At 51.5% G+C, this 26,821-nt stretch overlaps 1 protein-coding gene across 1 annotated transcript; it reads right to left on the minus strand.

Moving 5' to 3' along the window:
- Nucleotides 1-17,345: 17,345 nt before the first annotated feature.
- On the minus strand, nucleotides 17,346-18,681 carry LOC144695188 (uncharacterized). The gene has a single exon (XM_078566073.1). The coding sequence runs from the start codon at nucleotides 18,354-18,356 to the stop codon at nucleotides 17,346-17,348; it is 1,011 nt and encodes a 336-aa protein (XP_078422199.1). The 5' UTR covers nucleotides 18,357-18,681.
- Nucleotides 18,682-26,821: the final 8,140 nt, after the last annotated feature.

Genomic DNA, 26,821 nt, shown 5'->3' on the forward strand with positions numbered 1-26,821 from the left:
TTTAGGAGGTTAGGGTTATTTGATCAAAGTTTTTAAGGTATTCAGGTAGGGTAGATAGAGAAACTATTTCTGCTAGTTAGGAGGTCTAGAACTAAGGGACATAAATCTAAAAATCAGAGCCAGACCTTTTAGGAGTGAAAGTAGGAAGCACGTTCTAAAAAGGATGGTAAACTTTGGAACTCTCTTTGCAAATGGCAATTAATGCCAAATCAATTGTAAATTTTGCATATGAGATTGATAGGCTTTTGTTATCCAAAGGTATTAACTTAATATGGGGCTTTGCCCCAAATCTCTTAAATCGCAAATGGCTCAAGTGGCTAAACAGCCTACTCCTCTTTCTATGTTCCTAATTTCATAACATAGTAGCCCATTTACCAGCTCTCTGAAAGAGCTTCCCACTTGATCCTGTTCCCCGCAAACCTTCCCCCGACCCCAATCTCTACTCCACCCCCACCCCCCCCACCCCAACCCCAACAACCCTTTCCCAAAACCCTTCTAATTCTACTTTTTCAAACATTCAATCATTTCATTCAATCTATTCTGCTTCCAGTAGTTTTTGGTATACTGTACAATTCCATATTCCCAATTCCTCAGAAAAAAAAGTTCCTTCCCTCATTCTTCTGGTGATATTAAATTTACGCCCTCTAGTTGCCAACTCACTAACTAACGGAAGGGTTTTTCCCCAATTTATTTTTATCAAATCATTGTGAACCCCTTTATTGGATCTCCTCTTAACCCTCTTTGTTCCATTAAAACAAGACCCAGTTTCTCTATCTCTCCTCTTAACTAAAACATAAACTGGTCTAAAATAAGGTGTAAAAACTGAAAGCAAGATTTGAAGTAGCTTTAAAATTAGGACCAACAGTTTGACTTTAATAATCCTAGTCCAATAATTCAGAAGGGTTACATCAAGTGTGAAGTGATAAATTTTGATCAGAGAAATGAGGAGACACAGTAGAATTGTACCCTTTAGTTTACAAAGGGAATGCAGGAACAGAGACACCCGGGGTTCACATGCACAAATCGTTGAACGTGGAAGAACACGTTGAGAAAGTGGTTAAAAAGCATAAGGGTTTCTGGGCTTTATAAACAGAGGCAGAGGGCAAAAGCAAGAAGTTATGGTGAACCTTCATAAAACACTGGTTCAGCCTCAACTGGACATTTGCCAAATTCTGGGGAAGGATGTGAAAGCTTTAGAGATTTAAGAGAATGGTTTCCAGAGTTGAGGAACTTCAGTTACATGGATAGCTTGGAGAAGCTGCGGTTTTCCTCCTTAGAAAGAGGAGGCTAAAAGGAGATTTGATAGATATTCAACCCCCAGACTTTGTCTGACTTTGTCGGGAAGAAGTTGTTCCCACTGGTGGGTCAAGAACCAGAGGACACGGGTTTAAGGCGATTGGCAACACAAGGAAAAACTTTAAAGCAGCAAAAGTGATTATAATCTGGAATGCAGTGCCTGAAAGGTGGGTGGGAGCAGATTCAATCATGGCTTTCAAAAAGGAATTGGAAAAACACCTGAAGAATCTACAGTGCTACGAGGAAAGGACAGGCAAGTGGGACTAGCTAAATTATTCTTGCAGGGAGCCAGCACAAACTCTACATGTCAAATGGTCTCCTTCTCTGTTGTAACCATTCTATGCGTCTATGACTTGCAGTGTAATAGCCAACACCTCATTGCATTCCTAAGGAAACCAGCAAGGAAGCTTATCTAATTTTCTGGGTATTTACAAGTACTGGAAGTGTCAAATGGAACCAGGCTTGGCTCAAGGCTTTGTGCTGTATTCTTGCATAGCTCTGGAGTTTTGAATCACTGTACAGGGATAATCGATGAAATAAACAAACATTGATGGAAATCATTGCAAAGTCCCATTTCTGTCAGTTGCTGCTGGAAGTTCTTAGCCGCACACAGTACTCTGGTTTGTGGATTTGCATAGAAAAATGGATGGAATGAGATGATGAACTCCAAAACACCAGCAAAACCTTTCAAGTCCTTAATAATTTGCATTTATATACATCTTTAACACGGTAAAACACCCAAGGTGCTCTATAGGGGCGTTATCAGGCATAAACTTGTCACCAAGCCATATATTTGGGCAGAGAAAGATTGGTTTTAAGGAAATCTTTAAGAAGAGGGTTGGGTAGGGGAGCAGGGAGGAATTTCAGGAGGGTATTCCAGAGCTTGGGGCCCAGGCAACTGAAGGCAGAGTGATTAACAACAGGCAATAGGCTGGAATTGGAGGAGTATAGAAATCTTAAGAGGGGTGTAGGGCTGAACGTGGTTTGAGATAGGGAAGGACGAGGCCATGGTGAGATTTGAAAACCAGGCAGAGAATTTTAAAATTGAGGAATTGCCAGGCTGGGAGCCAATGTATGTCAACAAGAAAAGCATGATGGGACGAACAGGTTGCAAGTCAGGATAGGGACAGCAGAACTTTGGATGAGCAAGCTCATAGAGGGTGTAAGGGTTGATCAATTAAGAGAGAATTGAAGTAATTGAGTCTGAAGATAACAAAGGCACTGGCAAGGGTTTCAGCAGGAGATGAGCGGAGACAGAGGCAGGGTAGGGCTATAGCCCAAGCAATAATATTGCAATTTGATTTTATACAGCTTCCACAAAGCAGTGACCCTATGATGTAACATTTAGTTTAAGCTGCAAACCTTGTCCAGCACTTCCATCAGCACTAGAGAGCAGGGGTAAGAACTCTCAACATTTGACTTATGCAGCCATAAAATTATTTTCCCCATTTTGAAGTCAGCAAAGTGAGGGGGATATGAGCTCTGGTAACTGGCGATTACAGAAGGAAGAGTTTGAAACTCCTCAAAGCAAGCAATTTCGCTGACAGGAGCAGCGTTGTTTCTCAGGACCCAAGTTTCTCATCAATATTCAGTCTTCAGTGCAAACTGCAGAAGAACATTAAGCTGCTCAGTGTCAAAACTGAGAACAAACTTTACAGCTTCAGACACTTACTGGTGAGAAGGGGCTTTGATGCAAATTCAGGAACTCTCAGAATTAACAACTACAGGCTGACAGAACACGCAATTCATTTTCTAACCAAGCCTGTGCAAATCTTATCCTCCAGCCACATAGAGAACAGTTGACAATCCACTGATCCATGGCCATACAGATTATAGCGAAGTTTACATCTGTACTACACTGTCGAATATGCTATCTTTCGGATGAGACGTTAGACCAAAGCCCCGTCTGCATTCTCTGGTGGATGCACAGCAACCTATGGTGCTATTTTGAAGAAAAGAGGAGTTATCCCTGGCTAATATTTATTCTTCAATCAACATCTCAAAAACAGATTATCTGGTTATCGCATTGCTGTTTGAGAGAGCTTGCCAAGTGCAAATTGGCTGCTGCGTTTCCTATAATACAACAATGGCTACCATTCAAAAGTCTCCTATTGTCTGTGAAATGCTTTGGGGCATTGAGGTTGTGAAAGTAGCTATATAAATCCAAGTCTTTCTTCCAAGAATTTATGGGTTCTTTTTCGGGCAGCCTACAATCCCCAGCAACTTCCTCACCCCACCATCCTGTGTGTCACTGGAATAAGATATGGAGGGATGGGAGTAGTGATTTCCTCCAGCAGCTAGGGGCAGTCAGGAGTCAAACCTGGTTCTGTCCTCATCCAACATACATATGCATTTATCTTATTAATTCAAGTCAATATCATGCAAAACCAGATTAATTTCAACTATAGGATAATATTTTTCATTCAAGTAAAAATGCTGAACTGAGTCGATTATAGATACACTTTCCAGCAACAGGAACTTGGTTGACTTATCCTGGGCAGCTGCACTTCAAACAAAACAATAATGGCAAACCACCTTGCTCTATGACTAGGGGATGGGTGGGGCTAACAGCAGTAGAGTCATAGAGTCATACAGGTCTACAGCACAGAAAAAGGCCCTTCCGCCCATCGAGTCTGTGCCGGTCAAACAAGTACCTAACTATTCTAATCCCATTTTCCAGCACTAGGCCCTTGGCTTGTATGCTATGCATCGCAAGTGCACATCCAAATACTTCTTAAATGTTATGAGGGTTTCTGCCTCAACCGCCCTTTCAGGCAGAGTTCCAGATTCCCACCACCCTCTGGGTGAAAAAATTCTTCCTCACATCCCCTCTAAACCTCATGCCCTTTACTTAAAATCTATGCTCCCCAGTTATTGATCCCTCTATCAAGGGGAAAAATTCCTTCCTGTCCACCATATCTATGCCCCTCAATTTTATACACCTCAATCATGTACCCCCTCAATCTCCTCTGCTCCAGGGAAAATAACCCTAATCTATCCAATCTCTCCTCATAACTAAAACTCTCCAGCCCAGGCAACATCCTGGTAAATCTCCTCTGCACTCTCTCTAAGTACAATCACATCCTTCCGAGAATGCGGATTCCAGAACTGCACGCAATACTCTAGCTGTGGCCTATCCAGTTTTTATACCGTTCCAGCATAAATAGTAGCCAGTAGATAGTAGCCAATCACTCCTACCAAAGGTGAGCAGCCCACTGACACACACCGGCCAGGTTTCAACATTAATGGCCACTTAGATGAGGTACCCAAGAAATGGGAGTGCCCACACCCTTGTGTTCTGTGTCTTCATGAAAGAACTCCTAGGTAACAATACCAAAGATTGTTCCCCTCCTCTAAAGGAGTGTTAGGAAATAGAGATAGCTTAAATAAGTTATACTGGCATCTGCAGGTGTTAGGAATGAGTTTTAGCTTTAAAGTTTCAGTTTGATTTGTGTTCCTGTATCTGTGTTAAGAAAGCTTAAATGGAGTTTTAGTTTCACTTTAAAAGTGCTTGCATTTCTAATGAGGAGCTTTATGACTCCTAAAGAGAAGGTAAACGTACAAGGGTAGAAGAGTTGGGCTGTTGCCTAGCAATAGGGAGGCCAGTCCCTCCCATAGGCATGCAAGAAGAGAAACAGCAGTTTTGTTTTGGAGTTCAGCTGGTTTTGAAGTTGCTGCCAGGAGAGGCTGGAGCAATGGGGCCAAAAAGCCAGTCCCAAGCTAAGGAAAATCCCAAGATCCAGGGGATTGGAAGAGGGGAAAATCTAAAGTAGACCTTCTAGTCAAAGGAAGAACAGGAACCTGGAAAAGGTCCTGTGAAGTGAAGTTAAGAATGAGGGGCAGAGCGAAAGGCTCCAAGTTTCAGATTTAAAAAGACAAAAGCTGCAGAAAGCAAATTTAAAGAGACAAAAGCTGCGGAAAGCATATTTAAAATGAGAATAGCAAGAGGCAAGAAATTCCAAAGAGACAACTGCAGGTCTGTAACACTTTGCTATGGGCATGTGAAGCACTAGTGGTACTGTTGACAGCTGAGTTGTTGAGTGCATGTGCGTAGAAAACAGATTGAATGCATGTGGTGTCCCAGGGAAGAGGAACATCAGGAAAGTTCGAAACCCTGGAGGTGAACCCTTGCAGAAGGCACCTGAAAGAAAACGTCGGTTTGGGAAAAGATTCCAAGGTGAAGTCTTGGAGATTGGAAACCCTCGTGTGAAAGGCAGAGTGCAGAGACCAGTTGGCTCACAGTGTGACAAGTGCCTGGGCGGAGTTGAGGAGAGATTCATAGCATCTGGTTAAGGTGGCATCTGTCACTTGGTTTCAAAGTGTGGTGTGTCTGACCACAGGGTGCCTATTGTTTTACATGGACTGTGTTCTTACTGTGGACATTAAAGTATAAGATAGCTTTTGTAACTTGTGTTATCCTTACAAATCTGTATATATCTGTAAAGATATAGTTGTGATTATGGGTGGAGTATTGTAATATGGTTCATTTTTTCTTGTTGAATAAGCATTTAATTCTTTTGTTAAAAGTTCATCAGCTGACTCCTGTGACTCTGCTCTGTAGCTACTCTCCATGTATCGAAACAAACAAATAAAAGTCAGGATCTATCAAGCTGAGTTCCACTCTAGGATCAGGCTTGTCCAGCGGTAACCTCAGCTGGATCAGAACAGGAGATAGAGGAAAACATAAAGACCACGAGTGACAGAACCACATATGTCATCCATCATGCTCATTCCTTCACTTCCATTCTCCTTCAATAGTCTCTCTTCACATAATGTATCCACGAACCTCACATACCTAAATTGTTCTCACTGCTGGATCCATAAGAAACACCAAAAACATGAAAAATGTTTCTTTGTGAAGTGCCCTGCACCAACTGAGCCAAACACCTGAGTAGGCCCCAAATGTAAACTTCAGTCAGCACTGTGATATGAACTTGCGATTGGATTGCAGAATATGAAACAATAAGTCCACGTCCACTCTGCCAAACTTTACCTGGCACTGAGGTGAATATTTGCAGCAGTGAAATGGTCTCAGTTTAAAAGTTTAAAGGCAAACTTCCAAATTTTTATTTCTGTGGGCTCTGTTAAGTGCTTGACATGGACACTTGCAAGCCGTAAATGTTAAAACCAACTTTCCTATTACATTGCATACAGCTCATATTGCCAACACTAAAAAATCCTGACATTCCCACTGTGGATTTATCCAATGAGGCAACAAGCCCTTTCTGAACATTTAACATAGAAGTGAAATAGACAAGCCAGCAAGTGGAAGCACATAGGAACACCTCGGTCTGTGAGCCATGGTGCCAGAGTTTGTTGACTGCACAGGGCCAGGGGCTGCAGTTAAATGGACCATCAAGGCCAGGACACCCACTCAACAACCAAAGTGCTGCAATAACCAACATCAACATGAAGAAAAGGAAATCAAAATAAACAGGACAAAATATGACCCATCGCCAAGGACCAAGTCACCAGATCTATAAAATGCTGAAGTTTTCACCTCAGTACCTATGCTATGATAAATACCTCTGCAACTTAAACCTCAAGGGAGTAGGTCAGTTCAACATCACATCAACTGTGGTCACAATACCAAGACCGGTTTCAGAGGGTTCCAGTACAGCCCTCTAACTGAATTCAATTTCAAAATCCTGGCCCCAAGCTTATAACAGAAAATTATCTCGAGTAGAGTGCAACATCGCAAATCTAAATACTGAAATCCTTCCCAAATCATTAATTTCAAAATGCTTAGCTTAAGACTCAGGATTAATGCAGACTCCAAAACACCTCGCTCTCCAATATCACAACAGCTTCTAAAGCACCCCCTGGTAGAACCTTATCAAGGCTCTTGTGTGATATTTGCCCACCAATGATAATTAGATTTGTGGGTGAGGAAGCTTTTCCTGTTTCAGTCCCAGCAAAAATGGTGGGCTAGAAACGCACTCAAAAAGTATAAGAAGCCTGGGTGCAAGTCAATGGCAATATTCAAATCTCGGGACATTCTGGATGAAAGCTCCGACTGCACAAGTTATAATTGCATGCTAGTACAGTGGTGAAATCCAGAGTTTAAACCCCCCTCCCCAACTGGTTAACTGTGCTAAAATGATCAAATTGTTGCACAAAGTCAACATGGTCACAAATGTGCTTCAGTGAAGGGTAACTACTATCCCTTGCCAGCCTGGCCAACACTTAAATGGTCTCAGGAATGACCTAGAAAGCTACTCAGTTACATAGAAATTACAACAGGGAAACGGGCCATTCAGCCCAGCCAGTATGTGATGGTGTTTATCCTCATGGTCAGCATCCTGATCCCATGTGTGCATCCTGTTCCCATATCCCTTCATTCCCCTTTCCTTCAACCAGCAATCAAACCTACTCTTAAATGTTGACATGGTGCTGCAAACACCAACTCTGTACATGTCACAACCTCACAATCCTCATCGTAAAGAATTCGCTCCAGCACTATGTTCTAAATCTCTCCTATTCAACGTTCTAGAATCCTAGCCTCTGGAATCTGTTTGCTTCCATCTACTCCACTCCATCATTCATAATTTTAAACATCTCCTTCAAATCTCCCTTCAACTTCTCTTCTAACAAAAAACAACTCCAATTTTTCAATCTTTCTTCATATTTGTATCTCCTCGTACCAGGCAGCATCCTGGTGAATCAGTGCTAAATTCACTAACATCTCAGCATTCTTCCTGGAGTGTAGAATCTAAAGCTGCACACTGTGCTCCAAGTGTGGTCTTACAAAGGTTTTATAAAGATTGTTCGTCACATTTCATTTTTCATATTCCATGCCTGTTGCCATAAAACCCAGTGCGTCATTGGCTTGTTTAATGACCTTATGTGCTTGAGATGCTACCATTATTGCTTTGTGGAACAGGGAACCACAAATTCATCTACTCTTCCACATCATCTGACTTTCTCCTATACAAACTACCTTTTAACAAAATTTACCAACTCAATGTTGAATTCTATCTGCCATTTTCACCCATTCCACCATCTTATTAATACACCCTTAATTTTGCTTGCTCCTCAAAACTATTTCCTGTGCTTCCAATATTGCCTGCAAATTTGAAAATTATTCCCTCCAAATCCAAATATACCAGTGCATACAGTGAACAGAAGCAGTCCCAGAAAGAACTCTGTGGGACACTGCCACCAATTTCAAACCACTTTGAGAAGCTGTCCTCAACTCTAACTGTTCACTCCCTCACCTCAAACCAGTTTTAGTACAAATTTTTCTAGACCCCCTACAACACCACTCCACCCCCTACAGTCTCAGATAGTCATTTTTTGTACAATCACTTCCAGAGGACCATCCTTCCCATAAATTGGCCTTGCCAGTCTGACCTCATCATAGAAATAATAAAGGTGGTCCAGGTTGGTACATTACGTCGACCAAGTGTCCTGTGCAGGCAGGAACCCAGAAAGTCCTAGGTTCCGTCCCAGTTCTGCACTGATTAAGAATTTTTGGGGAAAAAAGATTCCTTATTCCAACCTCATGATAATCCCAAACAATATTCTCTTTAAAATACCAATATTTCCCACTGCGGGTATAATATTTGTGTCAGGTACAAAAAAATATAATAGAATTTCAAAATGTTACTCAGCAACACTTTGCAATGAGTTCTCAGCATTGACAATAGGACCAGCATTTTATCAAAATTACTTTCAATTCCCTAATGAAGCAGCCTTCCTCTTCATTAAATTGAAATAACAAAATTCACCCTTAGCTGCCATTCAATGGGAGACAAAAACTTTCATAACTTTCTGATGGTCCCCAATAACCCAATCAGTAATTCAAAGAAATATTGGAATGGGTCGCCTTACTCCACCTGGAAGCACTGGTTCTGACTGGTGTCACAATTTACTTTTCATAGATATACCAGGTCTGGCACTGTATGACTCTGGTTCTAATTTCAGGTCTGGCCCGGAATGTGACCCCTGTTCCAAAATACCAGCTCTAGCACTAAATGTGTTTCTGATACAGAGTCCGATGCTGGACGTGACCCCAGTTCTAATATACCAGATACCGAACATGGCTGCGTTTCTGACAGACTGGGTCTGACACCAGTTCTGATATACCATGTCTAGTACAGGACGTAACTGTGATGCAAGGCCTAGCAAAACTCACCAACTGTGTCTTTACTTGAACCTTCAAATCTTACACCAACTAAAAGATTGATTTCTGTGCATCAGCCCCAGCACTCAGCACAACCAAACTTTATAAGCTAATACGTGGCCAACTCCACTGCAACCACAGCTCCTGCATGTTAGAAAGAGCAACTGAATTTGTGCATGGGATCACATACAAGAGAGGGCTGAATGTAATTGACTGCCTGCACCTTAAACAATAGTTCCAAATCTTTCAAATTAAACAGCAAGCCCCCTCCCTCCACTGCCAGCAACAGGTGCCAAATCCTGACCCAGGATTCCACATAGAGAGTTCTACAACAAAGGCTTCTACAATTCTTTTTAAATCAGAATCTAATTTACAGAAAAATCGGCAGCATCATTAAAAGCAAGGGTTGAAAGCAAAGCTCTAAATTTAAAGAAGCCACTTTAACTTTAAAAACGGATTCTGAAGATGCAACTTGTCACCTGGAATGCAAGATTGTTACCATGGCCTACCCTAACAAAGAGTAGTTTCATTTGGCAGAACTCTGGCATCAAATTGTACATCTACAATCCCTTATTTATAATACACACATGGCACTTGGAGGAATAGATAACCAGGTAGAATGCTTTACTACAGATCATCCTTTTTCGAGCAATCAGCTAAATTATTTGAAACAGTGCTTTGGGATCTAATGTGTTCAACCCGCCTTTAAAAAGGGACCAGGTTTTGTTCTGTTCTGTGGGATATATTTTATGAAATTGCAGCCCAAGGTCAGTGCTAAGAGTGTAGGACCCCCATAAGCTCCCTGCCATCACACAATGGAGCTGTGCACACTAACACGGCCTGTATTGTTTGTGGTGCTGTCCCTGTGCAGTCAGCTGCTCAGCATTTCAAGGTCAGGAGCTGTTTCCACAGCATCTTTTGCCCTCCCCAAGCTAAGCCTATGAAACAATGGCCATTACCTGTATTTATTTTTCCCCCTCCCTTGCACACACTGGAGTAACATGAACCATATTCCAGTTTATGAGCTAATCAGGTTGTTTTGCCATTACATCAGAGGCAATTATAAATGGCCAGAAGCAGCAGCTGAGGAGCCAATCAGATTACAGATAGCATGTCACCCTAAGACCAACTGTCTTCTGGCTTTGACAGAAGGATTTTACCTCCATAATTCAAATCCCAAACCCATGCAATCTGCACTTACTCAAATCACCAGCTTTACTACCGGCTAGTACTGGCAAAGAGAGCCAGCTCAAGGTTGCACACAAGGCAGTGAAGAGGAGATAAACAACATGGGGTGTGGATTGGGGGTGTGTGTGGGCGGGGCGGGGTGGGGGGGGAACCAAGGAAACAAACAGTGAGGTGGGAAAGACAGCAGAGGTGCATCACACAGCGTTAAAACAATCAAACAAAAGCAGCAAGTAGTTACTGAGCACATACGTAAAAAAGGGGGAAACTAACTGGGATCGGACTTCTAAAACAAAGAGCAGTCAATCCCACCACTCGGACTGCCAGTTTTGCACCACTGAACTCACTCAATCCTTTATAGATATACCTTTGTTTGCAAGCAGATAGTTTTCAATGAAAAGCGTGCAATGCTGGAGGAGGAACGGGAGCAGGAGGATGAAAGGGAGGGAGAGGGGAAAGAGGAGCTATGGGGGGGGAGGAGTTGGGTCAACGGAGTGAGGGGGGAGGAGGGGGGTCAACGGAGGGAGGAGGAGCAAGGGGGCCATGAAGCGGGGGGGGAGGAGGGGTGTCAATGGAGCGAGGGGAGCAATGGAGGGAGGACGAGGAAGGGGGCAATGGAGCGAGGTGGGGGAGGAGGATGGGAGCCACGGAGCGAGGGGGGGGGGAGGAAGGGGGCCACAGAGCGGGGGGGGGGGGACCACAGGGTGAGGGGGGGGGAAGGGGGCCACTAAGCGAGGGGGAGGAGGATGGGGCCATGAAATGAGGGGGAGCAAGGGAGCAAAGGGGGACCGAGGGGGAGCAAGGGAGGACCGAGGGGGAGAAAGGGAGCAAAGGGGGAATGAAGGGGAGCAAGGGGGGGCCGAGGGGGGGACCAGGAGGAAACGAGGGGGGACCGGGGGGGGGGAGAAGCGAGGGGGAACCCGGGGGGAGCGAGGGGGGACCAAGGTTGGGGGGGGGAGCGAGGGGGGACCGAGGGGTTGCGAGGGGGGACCGAGGGGTTGCGAGGGGGGACCGAGGGGTTGCGAGGGGGGACCGAGGGGTTGCGAGGGGGGACCGAGGGGTTGCGAGGGGGGACCGAGGGGTTGCGAGGGGGGACCGAGGGGGGACCGGGGGGAAGCGAGGGGGGAAACGAGGGAGCAAGGGGGGACCGAGGGGGAGCGAGGGAGCGAAGGGGGACCGAGGGGGAGCGAGGGACCGAGGGGGCGAGGGACCGAGGGGCGAGGGACCGAGGGGGCAACGGGGCGAGGGGGCGAGGGGGGCAATGGGGCGAGGGGGGCAACGGGGCGAGGGGGCAACGGGGCGAGGGGGCAACGGGGCGAGGGGGGCAACGGGGCGAGGGGGCAACGGGGCGAGGGGGGCAACGGGGCGAGGGGGCAACGGGGCGAGGGGGCAACGGGGCGAGGGGGCAACGGGGCGAGGGGGGAAACGGGGCGAGGGGGGAAACGGGGCGAGGGGGGAAACGGGGCGAGGGGGGCAACGGGGCGAGGGGGGCAACGGGGCGAGGGGGGCAACGGGGCGAGGGGGCAACGGGGCGAGGGGGGAGCGAGGGGGCAATGGGGCGAGGGGGACCACGGGGTGAGGGGGAGCGAGGGGGGCAAGGGGGCGATGGGGAGCGAGGGGGCAACAGGGCGAGTGGGAGGGAGGGGGCAACGGGGCGAGTGGGAGCGAGGGGGGCAACGGGGCGAGGGGAGCGAGGGGGCAACGGGGCGAGGGGGAGCGAGGGGGGCAACGGGGCGAGGGGGAGCGAGGGGGGCAACGGGGCGAGGGGGAGCGAGGGGGGCAACGGGGCGAGGGGGAGCGAGGGGGGCAACGGGGCGAGGGGGAGCGAGGGGGGCAACGGGGCGAGGGGGAGCGAGGGGGCAACGGGGCGAGGGGGAGCGAGGGGGGCAACGGGGCGAGGGGGAGCGAGGGGGGCAACGGGGCGAGGGGGGCAACGGGGCGAGGGGGAGCGAGGGGGCAACGGGGCGAGTGGGAGCGAGGGGGGCAACGGGGCGAGTGGGAGCGAGGGGGGCAACGGGGCGAGTGGGAGCGAGGGGGGCAACGGGGCGAGTGGGAGCGAGGGGGGCAACGGGGCGAGTGGGAGCGAGGGGGGGCAACGGGGCGAGTGGGAGCGAGGGGGGCAACGGGGCGAGTGGGAGCGAGGGGGCAACGGGGCGAGTGGGAGCGAGGGGGGCAACGGGGCGAGTGGGAGCGAGGGGGGCAACGGGGCGAGTGGGAGCGAGGGGGGCAACGGGGCGAGTGGGAGCGAGGGGGGCAACGGGGCGAGTGGGAGCGAGGGGGGCAACGGGGCGAGTGGGAGCGAGGGGGGCAACGGGGCGAGTGGGAGCGAGGGGGGCAACGGGACGAGTGGGAGCGAGGGGGGCAACGGGGCGAGTGGGAGCGAGGGGGGCAACGGGGCGAGTGGGAGCGAGGGGGGCAACGGGGCGAGTGGGAGCGAGGGGGGCAACGGGGCGAGTGGGAGCGAGGGGGGCAACGGGGCGAGTGGGAGTGAGGGGGGCAACGGGGCGAGTGGGAGCGAGGGGGGGGCAACGAGGCGAGGGGGCAACGGGGCGAGGAGGGCAACGGAGCGAGGGGGCAACGGAGCGAGGGGGCAACGGAGCGAGGGGGCAACGGAGCGAGGGGAGCAACGGGGCGAGGGGAGCAACGGGGCGAGGGGAGCAACGGGGCGAGGGGAGCAACAGGGCGAGGTGGGCATTGGGGCGAGGGGACATCAGGGCGAGGGGGCATCGGGGCGAGGGGGCATCGGGGTGAGGGGGAGCAAGGGGGCAACAGCGCGAGGGGGGCAATGGGGCTAGGGGGAGCGGTGGGCAACGGAGCGAGAAGGAGCGGGGGCAATGGATTGAGGGACAGCCACGGAGCGGAGGGGGGCAACGGAGCGAGGAGGAGCGGGGGCAATGGATCAAGGGACAGCCACGGAGCAGAGGGGGGCAACGGAGCGAGGAGCGGGGGCAACGAAGCGAGGGAGGAGAGGCGGGGCAAAGAATTAAGGGACGGCCACGGAGCGGAGGGACGGCCACGGAGCGGAGGGACGGCGAGGGGGGCAACGGAGTGAGGGAAAGCGAGGGGGGCAACAGAACGAGGGGGGCAATATAGGGAGGGGATTGAGGGGGAGCAACGGAGCGAGGGGGAGCAGCGTAGCAAAGGGGAGCGAGAGGGGCCGACGGAGTGAGGGTGAGCGGAGCGAGGGGGGGGCCGACCGACGGAGCGAGGGAGGGCCGACCGACGGAGCGAGGGGGGGGCCGACCGACGCTGCGAGGGGGGGCCGACCGACGCTGCGAGGGGGGGGCCGACCGACGGAGCGAGGGGGGGGGCCGACCGACGGAGCGAGGGGGGGGCCGACCGACGGAGCCTGGGGGGGGCAACGCAGCCTGGGGGGGGCAACGCAGCCTGGGGGGGGCAACGCAGCCTGGGGGGGGGCAACGCAGCCTGGGGGGGGCAACGCAGCCTGGGGGGGGGCAACGCAGCCTGGGGGGGGCAACGCAGCCTGGGGGGGGGCAACGCAGCCTGGGGGGGGCAACGCAGCCTGGGGGGGGAGCGGGGGGGGGGGGGGTCAACGGAGAGAGGGGGTCAACGGAGAGAGGGGGTCAACGGAGAGAGGGGGGCAACGGAGAGAGGGGGGCAACGGAGAGAGGGGGGCAACGGAGAGAGGTGGGGCAACGGAGGAGGGAGCAATGTAGGGGGGGGAAGCGGAGAGAGCAGGGCAACCGAGAGAGAACCGAGGGAGGGGCGAGACGGGGGGGAGGGGCGAGACGGGGGGGAGGGGCGAGACGGGGGGGAGGGGCGAGACGGGGGGGAGGGGCGAGACGGGGGGGAGGGGCGAGACGGGGGGGAGGGGCGAGGCGGGGGGAGGGGCGAGGCGGGGGGAGGGGCGAGGCGGGGGGAGGGGCGAGGCGGGGGGAGGGGCGAGGCGGGGGGAGGGGCGAGACGAGGGGAGGGGCGAGACGGGGGGAGGGGCGAGACGGGGGGGAGGGGCGAGACGGGGGGGAGGGGCGAGACGGGGGAGGGGCGAGACGGGGGGAGGGGCGAGACGGGGGGAGGGGCGAGACGGGGGGAGGGGCGAGACGGGGGGAGGGGCGAGACGGGGGGAGGGGCGAGACGGGGGGAGGGGCGAGACGGGGGAGGGGCGAGACGGGGGGAGGGGCGAGACGGGGGGAGGGGCGAGACGGGGGGAGGGGCGAGACGGGGGGAGGGGCGAGACGGGGGGAGGGGCGAGACGGGGGGGAGGGGCGAGACGGGGGAGGGCGAGACGGGGGGAGGGGCGAGACGGGGGGAGGGGCGAGACGGGGGGAGGGGCGAGACGGGGGGAGGGGCGAGACGGGGGAGGGGCGAGACGGGGGGAGGGGCGAGACGGGGGGAGGGGCGAGACGGGGGAGGGGCGAGACGGGGGAGGGGCGAGACGGGGGGAGGGGCGAGACGGGGGGAGGGGCGAGACGGGGGGAGGGGCGAGACGGGGGGAGGGGCGAGACGGGGGAGGGGCGAGACGGGGGGAGGGGCGAGACGGGGGGAGGGGCGAGACGTGGGGGAGGGGCGAGACGTGGGGAGGGGCGAGACGTGGGGAGGGGCGAGACGGGGGGAGGGGCGAGACGGGGGGAGGGGCGAGACGGGGGGAGGGGCGAGACGGGGGAGGGGCGAGACGGGGGAGGGGCGAGACGGGGGGAGGAGACAGGCGTCGGGCAACGGAGCGACGGGAGCGAGGGGGCAACGGGGTGACGGGAGCTAGGGGGGGCAACGGAGCGACGGGGGGAAACGGAGCGACGGGAGCAAGGGGGACAACGGAGCGACAGGAGCAAGGGGGCAACGAAGCGACAGGAGCAAGGGGGCAACGAAGCGACAGAGCAAGGGGCGAGACGGGGTTATGGGGTGGGGCGTAGGAAAGGGGCTGGGAGGGGCAAGGGGGAGGGCTGGGACTAGTGGGGGCAGATGGGAAGAGGGGCGTGTTGGCAGGGATTGGGAGAGGGTGGGGTGGTAGGTGTGTAGAGGGTTCAGGAGGGGGATGGGGGTAGGTGGGAGAGAGCAGGGGCTAGGGGGATGGGGGAAGGGGAGCAGGGGGTTGGGAGCAGGGGGGACGGGGGGCACTGGGTAGGGGCAAGGGGGGCTGGGGGTAGGGGGGCAGGGCGTAGGAGGAGTAGGGGGCAGGGGGAAGGAGGAGTAGGGGGCAGGGGGAAGGAGGAGTAGGGGGCAGGGGGAAGGAGGAGTAGGTCGTAGGGGGAAGGAGGAGTAGGGGGAAGGAGGAGTAGGGGGGCAGTGGGAAGGAGGATTAGGGGGCAGGGAGAAGGAGGATTAGGGGGCAGGGAGAAGGAGGAGTAGGGGAGCAGGGGGAAGGAGGAGTAGGGGGGCAGGGGGTAGGAGGAGTAGGGGGGCAGGGGGAAGGAGGAGTAGGGGGGCAGGGGGAAGGAGAAGTAGGGGACAGGGGGAAGGAGGAGTAGGGGGGCAGGGGGAAGGAGGAGTAGGGGGGCAGGGGGAAGGAGGAGTAGGGGGGCAGGGGGAAGGAGGAGTAGGGGGGCAGGGGGAAGGAGGAGTAGGGGGGCAGGGGGAAGGAGGAGTAGGGGGGCAGGGGGAAGGAGGAGTAGGGGGGCAGGGGGAAGGAGGAGTAGGGGGGCAGGGGGAAGGAGGAGTAGGGGGGCAGGGGGAAGGAGGAGTAGGGGGGCAGGGGGAAGGAGGAGTAGGGGGGCAGGGGGAAGGAGGAGTAGGGGGGCAGGGGGAAGGAGGAGTAGGGGGGCAGGGGAAGGAGGAGTAGGGGGGCAGGGGGAAGGAGAAGTAGGGGGGCAGGGGGAGGAGGAGTAGTGGGGCAGGGGAAAGGAGGAGTAGGGGGCAGGGGGAAGGAGGAGTAGGGAGCAGGGGGAAGGAGTAGGGAGCAGGGGGAAGGAGGAGTAGGGGGCAGGGGGAAGGAGGAGTGGGGGGCAGGGGGAAGGAGGAGTGGGGGGCAGGGGGAAGGAGGAGTGGGGGGCAGGGGGAAGGAGGAGTAGGGGGGAAGGAGGAGTAGGGGGGCAGTGGGAAGGAGGAGTAGGGGGGCAGGGGGAAGGAGGAGTAGGGGGGCAGGGGGAAGGAGGAGTAGGGGGGCAGGGGGAAGGAGAAGTAGGGGGGCAGGGGGGAGGAGGAGTAGTGGGGCAGGGGAAAGGAGGAGTAGGGGGCAGGGGAAAGGAGGAGTAGGGGGCAGGGGGAAGGAGGAGTAGGGAGCAGGGGGAAGGAGTAGGGAGCAGGGGGAAGGAGGAGTGGGGGGCAGGGGGAAGGAGGAGTAGGGGGGAAGGAGGAGTAGGGGGGAAGGAGGAGTAGGGGGGAAGGAGGAGTAGGGGGGAAGGAGGAGTAGGGGGGCAGGGGGAAGGAGGAGTAGGGGGGCAGGGGGAAGGAGGAGTAGGGGGGCAGGGGGAAGGAGGAGTAGGGGGGCAGGGGGAAGGAGGAGTAGGGGGGCAGGGGGAAGGAGGAGTAGGGGGGCAGGGGGAAGGAGGAGTAGGGGGGCAGGGGGAAGGAGGAGTAGGGCTAAGTGCTAGGCGGTGGAGGGAATGTGGGGGTGGCGGGGTGGGAGGGGGGTTCCTCGGGGTTGGGCCTCACTTTACATAATTTATACCTAGAGTTGCTGCTCCGCTCGCACAAAGCCGGCCATTTTAGAGCTGATTCTTTGTACTGAGAGAGAAGCACAAGCACGGCCGGGTCTCCCCCCTCCGCGCCACACATATAAATACACAAGACCAAACATTAACTAACACTGCCACTCTCCGTCCCTGGTTACTCTAGTTTACTACTAGTTAGTATTTTTACCTGAGTCCTGGGCACTGCCAGGGCTGATGGGCGGATGGTGGCTCCTTTGTTGCGCTGCTGCCCAGCCCGGGCTGGGGTACTGTGCTCCCAGCTCGCCTCCCTTGGCCAGCTCCTGGCTGCTATTGTAGTCCTGGTGGGCCTGGTTATAGTTAGTGAAGGCCCGGGCCCCGCTCGGGGAGGTGAGCAGCTGGTTCAGGGTTGGGGTGCTGGAGGCCGTCTGGGGCTGTTGATGCTGCTGGAGACCAGGGCCCGGCGTCGACTGCTGCTGCTGCCCACCGAAGCGCTGGAAAGTAGCGACCATACCCGAGGCCGAGGCTTTAGGCCCAACCGCCCCGGCCCGCGGCGAGTTGAGGCCGTAGCCTTGGTTGATGTAGCCGCTGCGGGCCGCCGGATAAGCCGTGGTGTAGTTGTTGTAGTGGCCGGCGAAGGCCTCGTGAGAGTTGGGCTGGAAGGAGTCGAGGCCGCCGGGTTGTAGCGCTGCCCCCATGCCGGGGCTTTGTTGTCCGCCATGTTGGTGGAACGGGCCCCGGTAATGGTTATAACCGTAGCCGGTAGGCGGCACGGCGCCTGGGCCGGGGCTGGGCCCCGGGTTCGCGTTGGCCATGGGCCCGGCGCCGCCTCCGCCGCTGTTGTTGGAATGATCGAATCTCTGGTCACCGCTCAGGAGGGCCAGGCTAGCTGCGGTGGCCCGGCCGGTTTCGGGCTCCCCGGACCCCGCTCCGCCGTTACTCTGCTCCGAGGAGGAGGCCCCGTCCGGCTCGCCGTGCGGCGGGTGGCCGCTGTCCTCGTCGCTGTGTTCCGCCGGCCCCGCGCTCAGCCGGTGGTTGCTGAAGGTCTCCCTGGCAGCGGCACCGGGCTCCGAACCATTGCCCGGCAAATGGTGCTCCTGCTCGGCGGTGGGACCAGGCCCAGTCCCCGGCTTCAGCGCCGCCAGCTCGCCCGCCTTGGCCTGGCTCATATCGGTGTCTCTGAGGGCGCTGACCGGAGCGGCCATCGCTGCCCGCCGCCCCGCGCGATCCCCCCGCCTCGCTCGCTTTCGGTGGGTCGTTCCCTTCCGTGCCCGGCTCAGCTCGGCCCGGCCCGGCGGCCCCGACCCCCGCTCCCACTCTCGGCCGCTAGGCTTGCTCGCTGTCCCCACCCGGCCGCTCGGCTCGCTGACTCTCGGCTCCCCTGGCTTGCTTTGGGCGGTGGCGCTCAGACGGCCGCACTGCCGGTGCCGTTGTCGGTGGCGCTGCCGCTCCGCATGGCTGGGTGTGGGTGAGCACGGCAGCCCGAGCCCGTCTAACGGAGCCTCGGGCCCAGCGCAACACGCGGTCTGACAGAACTACTAGCCATGTTGTGTGGGGGGCGGCGGCAAAACCCGGAGCGGAGCGGGAGGGGGAGGGGAGCGGAGCCCGGCCTGGGGGGAGGGGCCAGGATGGGGTTTCATCTCCCTTCAATCAGACGGTGGGGGGGGGTTTCTCTACCCCCAACACCAAGACCCACTCCCCTGACATTGAGCTCCAACACTGAGCCCCACTCCACCAACAGACCGCCTCCAGGACCGAAACCTTCTCCAACACTGAGATCCCAACACCAAGCCCCACTCTACCAATACTGACCCCCTCTCCCGCACCAAGCCCTTCTCGCCCAATACTGAGTCCTATTCTACCAGCACCGACCCCCCCCCCACTTCCTCAATGCCAAATCCCACTATCCTCCACTGAGAACCACTCCTCTCGCCCAACATAGAACCCCACTATCCTCTCCCACACTGAGCCCTAAAACCTACCACCCCAAGACAGATCCCAGTCCCCTTCTCCTGAAACCAAGATCTCCTCCAACACCGAGACCAACTCTCCCCTCCCCAACACCCCACGTGGAGCTCCACTCCCCCTCACTCTGAGAACCCCTCGCCCAACAAAGAGCCCCACTACCCTGACTGAGATTTCCTCTCTCGATGTGGAGCCTCATTTCCTCCTCCTGATAGCAAGAACCATCTCCCCAACATGGATCCTACTCTCCCATTCCACAGACACCAAGACCCACGGAGAGCCCCACTCTCCCCCTCCCTGACACTGAAAACCCCTTCCTTCCCCAAGATAGAGCCCCTCTCCCCTGATGCCAAGACCCCTTCCCAACATTAATCCCTGCTCTCCAAAAGCAGGCCTTGCTCTTCCCTGCCCTGACACTGAGCCCTGCTCTCCCCTCGCCCAACTCTGAGCCCCATTCACCCCAACCCCTCCCCACAAAATCAAGCTCTCCCTTCCCCAAATGTTGAGCCTCACTCCTGCTCTCCAACAGCGAGCTTTGCTTTCCTCCCTCTCCTGAAAAGACCTTGCATGCTCACTGCAGGCAAGAATCCTGGGTGAAGGGGACATGCCTCAAGACTCATGTTCTGTGTGCTAGCCCAAAGTTCCACAAGTAGTGGGTACTTCTGGAGTTTTAACAGCTAAAACAACATCTCTACTAGGAGAATCCAGAACAAGGTTAAAATTAGAGCTAGATTATAGATGATTTCAGGAAGCAAAAGTCAGTGGAATTCTGGGACTCTCGCGTTCAACCCCCAAACTGAATGGCCCATTCCTGTTCCTATGTCAGCAACTGTACAGTGAGCAGTAAATGCTTTGGGTGTGAACCCTTCTTCTGAACTGAAAATTAAGGCATTCAGATGTATTGCAAAGTATTTACAGCACAGAAACACCAATCAGCACAACCTAATCACTCTCTAAGTAAGAAGGCTTTTTCTGAATTCCCTATTGGATTTATTAGCAACAATCTTATATTTATGGCCCCTAGTGTTGGCCTGCCCAACAAGTTGAAACATCTTCTCTACATGTGCCCTATCAAACCCTGTAGTAGTCTTAAAGATTCCTATCAGATCATTCCTCAGTTTTCTCTTTTAGAGAAAAGAGCCCCAATGTGTTTGACCTTTCCTGATTGGTATAACCTCTCAGTTCTAGTATTGTTCTCGTCTATCTTTTGAGTGCCTTCTCCGGTGCTTCAATATCCTTTACATAATATTGCAACCAGAACTGTTCACAGTGCTCCAAGTATGGACTAAGGTTCTATTCAAGTTTCACGTAACTCCTCTGCTTTTCAATTCTATCTCCCCAAGAAATGAACCCTAGTGCTTGATTTACTTTAATTTAATTGTCTTATCAAAAGACAACCTGCATCTTTAATGATTTGTTTATCTTAATCCCTAAAGTCCCTTTGTTCATCATCCCCATTCAAACCCTTATCTTCCAAGGAGTATGTGGCCTCCTTATTCTTTATCTATATTGAAATTAATTTGCTATTTACCTGCACATTCTACAATCAGAAAAGAGAAGAATGTATCAAAAGTGTAGATAAACTCAAAGGAACCATGAGTGGAATGTTGTAGTAGATCCCCTAAAGTCAATTAATTGTCAGACACATTAAGGCATTGAATAAAAACTTCCCATCGCTAGCTGATCCAGAACAACCCTACTTAATAAAGTATTAGCTTGTAATATCATCTGAAGGTTTAGAGGAGAAAAAAACAAAAGGTGAGGGGGGGAGAGAAGGGATGAGATAGGAGGATGAGGGAAGGACAGACGATAAGGAATTGAAGAGGAGAGGAAAGTGAGGAGGGAGGGGACATGATTGGAAAAAGAGAAAAGAAGGTAGAGTTAGGAGGAAGAGAGATAAGGAGGAGACACCAGAGAAAAGCGACAGGAGAGAAAAGTGGATAGGGCAAGGACAAAGGGGAGGGAATTTAGGTGAGAGAAGAAAGGATTGATGAGATAGAAAAAGAGAGGTGTTGGAAAAAAGAGGGATTGGGGAAAAGTAGAAGAGCATAAATGAAATGGAGGAGAGAAAAGGGGAAGCAGGGAAAAAAGTGGGAAGGGAGACAAAATAATGGGATAGGGAAAATGGAGAGACAGAGAAAAAAGAGTGAGGAAAGGGATTGGAAAAAATAGAGGGAGATAAAAGGTAGAGAGTGAAGAATGAGGGGAGAAAAGTGAGGAACATAATGTGAGAGAGAGAAAGTGAGCAAGAAAACAAGAGAAGAAATGTGAGAAAAAACAAGGGAAGAGGAAAGAGAGAAAATAAGACAAGGAAAGAAAATGACAAAGGAAAGAGTGGAAAAAATGAAGGAAGAGAGAAGGCAAAGGAAAAGGTGAATGAGAAAATAAGAGATTGATAGAGAAAAGAGTGAGAATGTGGGAGAGAAAATAAAGGGAGTAGACAGAAAATATAGGGAGAGGGAGCTATAAAAACAAGTTGAAAGAGAATATGAACAAGAAGAAAACATGAAAGAAGGAAGGCTGCTGTCCTCTTTCATCAGAAACATCTCAAAGTGCTTCACATACAATTGGCACTATGTCATTTTTCCAGGCTTAAAACAGGTGCCTAAGCACCTAATATGGCAAGCGGCATGTTCCGCACTGGAAGCATGCCATCCGCCATATTGGTAAAGGATCTCTTGCTGATGTCTAGTGGCTATGCTTTAAAAATTCCTACAATCAAAAATTGGGGAGACTGAAGCCATTATATTCAGAATCTGACAACAACTTTTTCCCTAGACACCAAATCCATCAAACCCCTGGTCACTGTCTGAGGCTGAACCAAACCTTTTGCAACCTTATCATCCTATTAAATTGGAAAGTAAGGAAGTTATGCTAAAATTGTATCGAAACTCACTAGACCACACTTAGAGTACTGTGTACTACCTAGAGTAATACCTTTATGAAAACCGGTATAGAACCACTGGAGAAGGTGCAGAGAAGATTTACAAAGATGATACCAGAAATGCATTGGTGTACATATCAGGAAAGGATTGATAGTCTGGATCTCTTCTCTCTTAAAAAAAGAAGGCTGAGAGGTGACCTAACAGAGGTCATTAAAATTATGAAAGGTTTTGATAGAGTAGATACAAAGAGAATGTTTCCTCTTGTGGGGAAGAACATAACTAGAGGCCATGAATATATGATAGTCACCAAGAAATCTAACAGAATACAGAAAAAACTTCTTCACTTAAAGAGTGGTAAGAATGTGGAACTCGCTATCACAGGGAGTGGTTGAAGAGAATAGTATAGATGCACTCAAGGGGAAATTAGACAAGCATATGAGGGTGAAGGGAATAGATAGTTATGATGACAGATTTGGATGAGAGAAGACGGGAGTTGTTGAGTGGATCATAAACAATGACATGGACTGATGGACTGAATGGCCTGTTTCTGTGCCGTCCATAAATCCTGTGTAATCCTTTTTAATCCTATTTGATCTTGACTTGAGTTTTACCTCCTATCGTAGTAAGTCCCATTCACCCATCAACCCCGTGCTTGCTGACCTACATTGGCTCCCAGATTTCCATCACTGGCAGCCTTTGTTGTCTAGGTCCTAAGCTCTGGACTTCCCTCCCTAAATCTCTCTGCCCCTCTCCCTCTTTCCTCCATTAAGACACTCCTTAAAATCCACCTCTTTGACCAAGCTTTTCATCATATATCCTAATATATCCTGATATATCCTTATGTGACTTGGTGTCAAATTTGTCTGATAGTATTGCAGTGAAACATCTTGGAATGTTTTACTACTGTATAAATGTAAGTTGTTATAGATCATTTACATATTCAAATAGTGAGCCTAATACCTGTCTGAAAGCCCCCAAATGAAATTGTGTACCTAATCTGTGGTTAATATTCTCGTATGCTTGGCAATCAAAGCAACATTGTCCAGAAGGGCCACTGAAGGCTATCTCCTGAAACATGTTTGAACTGTTTTACTTCCTTTAATATGAAACTGAGATGGAGAGGAGCCCTCCCATCTCCACATTAAATCCAAGGGCTGCTGCAGGCCACCGCTCAACCCTCTCCCTCCCCAAGTCTGCTCAGCCTCCTCGGCTAGTGTCTGAGTGACCAAACTTGCTTTTCACCCACTCCTCCCACCACCAATGGGACCAGTGAGCTGCCTCTCAGTCTCACTGCTAATGAACAAGTGTAGCCAGTGAATCAATTTCCATTGTTCTAGCACCAGTTTCATGGGCACATGTAGCGAGCGCTGCATTGGGTTTGCGGCTCAATTCCAGCACCATGCAACTTCCAGGATTTTGAAATTCAGTGAAATCGAAGCCACAAAAAGCAATTAGATGATGACCAGTTAATCTATATCTCATGGCATTAAGCATTATTCCAGGAGAAAACCCTGCACACTTTCTTACATTCACCTGAACAGGCAGGTTCTTGGTTTAATGCCCCATTCAAGAGATGTGTTCTCCCAAAATGCAACACTCACTCAGTACTGCACTGAGTTGTCAGCCTGGATCATATGCTTAGGTCCTTCAGGGGGACTTGAACTGGCCACTGTCCAACCCAGATGTAAGACCATTATGAAGCTAAGCTGAAATTTGGCGTGGGTGCCTGGACATTACACTCACATGGGAGTTTGCCCACCACAGGAGTGTGCCCCTGAATCCTGCATATACTTTGAACTGAGGGTCCCTGTGATTTTCCAGCAAAGCTCCCTTGTTGATTTTTGTTATTAATCTTTTAACAGGCCGCCCCAGTTCCCATGGTGACCGTACACCATAGATAAATAGGCATCCCCTGCAACCAAGGTTATCTTGACACAAATGTTGGACTACATGGATATGTTGGATGGTATATTGTCAGTGCTGAAATACCCCAGCCAATATTTGGGCTGACATATTTGACACCTTGTCATTTCTAATCAGGGTTCTGGGAAGAGGCAGAAAGCCAGTGAAGCAGCTCACAAGCAACTTCCCCCACACTCAATTGCAGTTGGCCCAAGATCCATTCTGTTGACCTGAATGATTGCAACAGGTAGATGGGGAGAAAAGGGGTGATGCAGAGGTAGGAAAAAACAGGGAGGTGGTAAGAGAAAGATCATAGAAACTAACAGCACAGAATGAAGTCACATAGCTCATTGTACATGTGATGGCATTTGAAACAGCTATCCAATGAGTCCCTGTCTCCAGCTGTTTTCCATAACCCTATGATATTTTTTCCTTTTCAAGTCCTGGTCCAACTATCTTCAAAGGTACATGATGTGAAATGATAGCTAGAGCAATTAGCTGGAGTTGGGGTGCATGTATTAGACAATTGACTATAATGCAAGAAATTCTATTTTGTCCCTCTACAAAGTCTTGGTCAGGCCTTATTTGGAATACCGTGTGTTGTTTGGCCTCCCCACATGGTGGGTGATATTGAGGTTTTGGAAAGGGTGCAGACGCAGGCCACTAGTCTAATTCCTCAGTTTAAAGCATCTTCGTTAGTTATCAAGATAGCAAAAAGAGCCACGATTCTACACTTTAGAGAGGCATAGACTTGTGATCTGATAGAGGTTTATAAGATGATTGTGTTCGAGTTGATGGTTTGATCCAATTAAATAGATTATGGGGACCAGGAGTCACAATTTTATGTTGTATAAGGCCAGATCTGCATTTGATTCCAGGAGATGGTTCTATTGCCAGAGAACTGTAGGCCTCTGGAACAGGCTGAGTCTTTGTGCGGTGAATGCCCATCACTGAAATTCTACAAGTCAGAACTGGACCTGTTTCTGGTTGCAGCAAATATCACCTTGTACTAAACAGTAGGTATTGCATAGAATTATCAGGGCCAAAGTGTTCTGCTGAACTAGTTTTGATCACCAAGAGCAGGTCAGAGTGGAACTCTCTGAATTTTTTTCCTCATATTGCTGTTTTTTCACCTGTCCCAGGAGATCACATGGTTTTGAGTGGGGTGCAGAGTGTATATATTGTGATACATGAAGTATCACAACTATGTGGATCAGGCTGGATGGACCATTGGGGTCTTTTTCAGTCTATCGTTGTGTGTTTGTATGTAATTATCTAATTCTCTTTTGAAAGTTATTATTGAATCTGCTTCCATCAGCCTTTCAGGTAGTGCATTCCAGATCATATGCCCTCTGTTTTTTTGTTGTCAATTATCTTAAATTTGAGACCAATGGTTACCAACACTATTGCCAAAGGAAACAGTTTCTCCATCAAGTTTCTCTATCAAGACCTTCAAGATTTTGAACACATCTATCAAATTTCCTCTTAACCTCCTCTGTTCTAAGGAGCATAATCCCAGTTTCTCTAGTCTCTCCATGTAACTGTAATTCCTCATCACTGTTACAATTCAGGTAACTCTCCTCTGCACCCTCTCTAAGGTCTTGATATCCTTCCTGAAGTGCGCTGCCCAGGACTGGATACAAATTCCAGCTGAGGCCTTACCAATGATTTATAAAGGCTTTGCATAACTTCCTTGCTTTTGTACTCTATGGGGTCAATATTTACAGGCTGCAGGGAGATGCTGGATATGCTAAAATCAGCCAAAGAACCCAGCAACATCAGCAAGGTCCTCTTGAACTTAACCTAATCTGGAGCTAGATAGAAAGCAAGGAGGAGTAGGAGAATGGGAGAGATAGAAACATGGGAAAAAATAATGTAGGAACAACAGTATGCCATTCAGTCCCTTGAAATTGCTTTTACTTTTAGTAGATCATTTTTTTTATTCTTTCACAGGATGCGGGCATTGCTGGCTAGGCCAGCATTTATTGCCCATCCCTAATTGTCCTTGAGAAGGTGGTGGTGATCCGCCTTCTTGAACTACTGCAGCCCATGTGGTGTAGGTGCACCTGCAGTGCTGTTAGGAAAGGAGTTCCAAGATTTTGACCCAGCGACAGTGAAGGAACAGCAACATAGTTCCAAGTCAAGATGATGTGAAGCTTGGAAGGAACTTGCAGGTGGTGGTGTTCCCATGCATTTGTTGCCCTTTTCCTTCTAGGTGGTAGAAGTTGCAGGTTTGGAAAGTGCTGTCCAAGGGGCCTTGGTGAGCATTGGTGGTGTACGGAGTAAATGTTGAAGGTGGTGGATGAGGTGGCAATCAAGTAGGCTGTTTTGTCCTGGATGCTATCAAGATTCTTGAGTGTTGTTAGAGCTGCACTCATCCAGGCAAGTGGAGAGTATTCCATCACACTCCTAACCTGTGCCTTGTAGATGGTGGAGAGGCTTTGGAGAGTCTGGAGGTGAGTTACCCACCACAGAATTCCCAGCCTCTGACCAGCTCATATAGACACAGTATTTTTATATGGTTGGTCCAATTCAGTTTCTGGTCAATGGTAACCCCCAGGATATTGATAGTGAGGGATTCAGCAATGGTAATGCCATTGAATGTCAAGGGAAGATGGTTGGATTCTGTCTTGTTGGAGTTGGTCATTGCCTGGCACTTATGTGGCGCAAGTTTTACTTGCCACTTATCAGCCTAAGTTTGAATGTTGTCCAGGTCTTGCTGTATATGAGCATGGACTGCTTCAATATCTGTAGTCACGAGTGGTGCTGAACATTGAGCAATCATCAGCGAACACCCCCACTTCTGACTTATGATGGAGGGAAGATCATTGATGAAAAAAGCTTGGACCTAGGACACTACCCTGAGGAACTCCTACCGTGATGTCCTCAGACTGAGACGACTGACTTCCAATACATGG

Source organism: Cetorhinus maximus, chromosome 21 (assembly GCF_964194155.1).
Source record: "Cetorhinus maximus chromosome 21, sCetMax3.hap1.1, whole genome shotgun sequence".
Taxonomy (NCBI): Eukaryota; Metazoa; Chordata; class Chondrichthyes; order Lamniformes; family Cetorhinidae; genus Cetorhinus; species Cetorhinus maximus.

Excerpts from the sequence above, each read along its gene's own strand:
- LOC144695188 (XM_078566073.1), bottom strand. The coding sequence starts at position 18,356 with ATGGCCGCTCCGGTCAGCGCCCTCAGAGACACCGATATGAGCCAGGCC.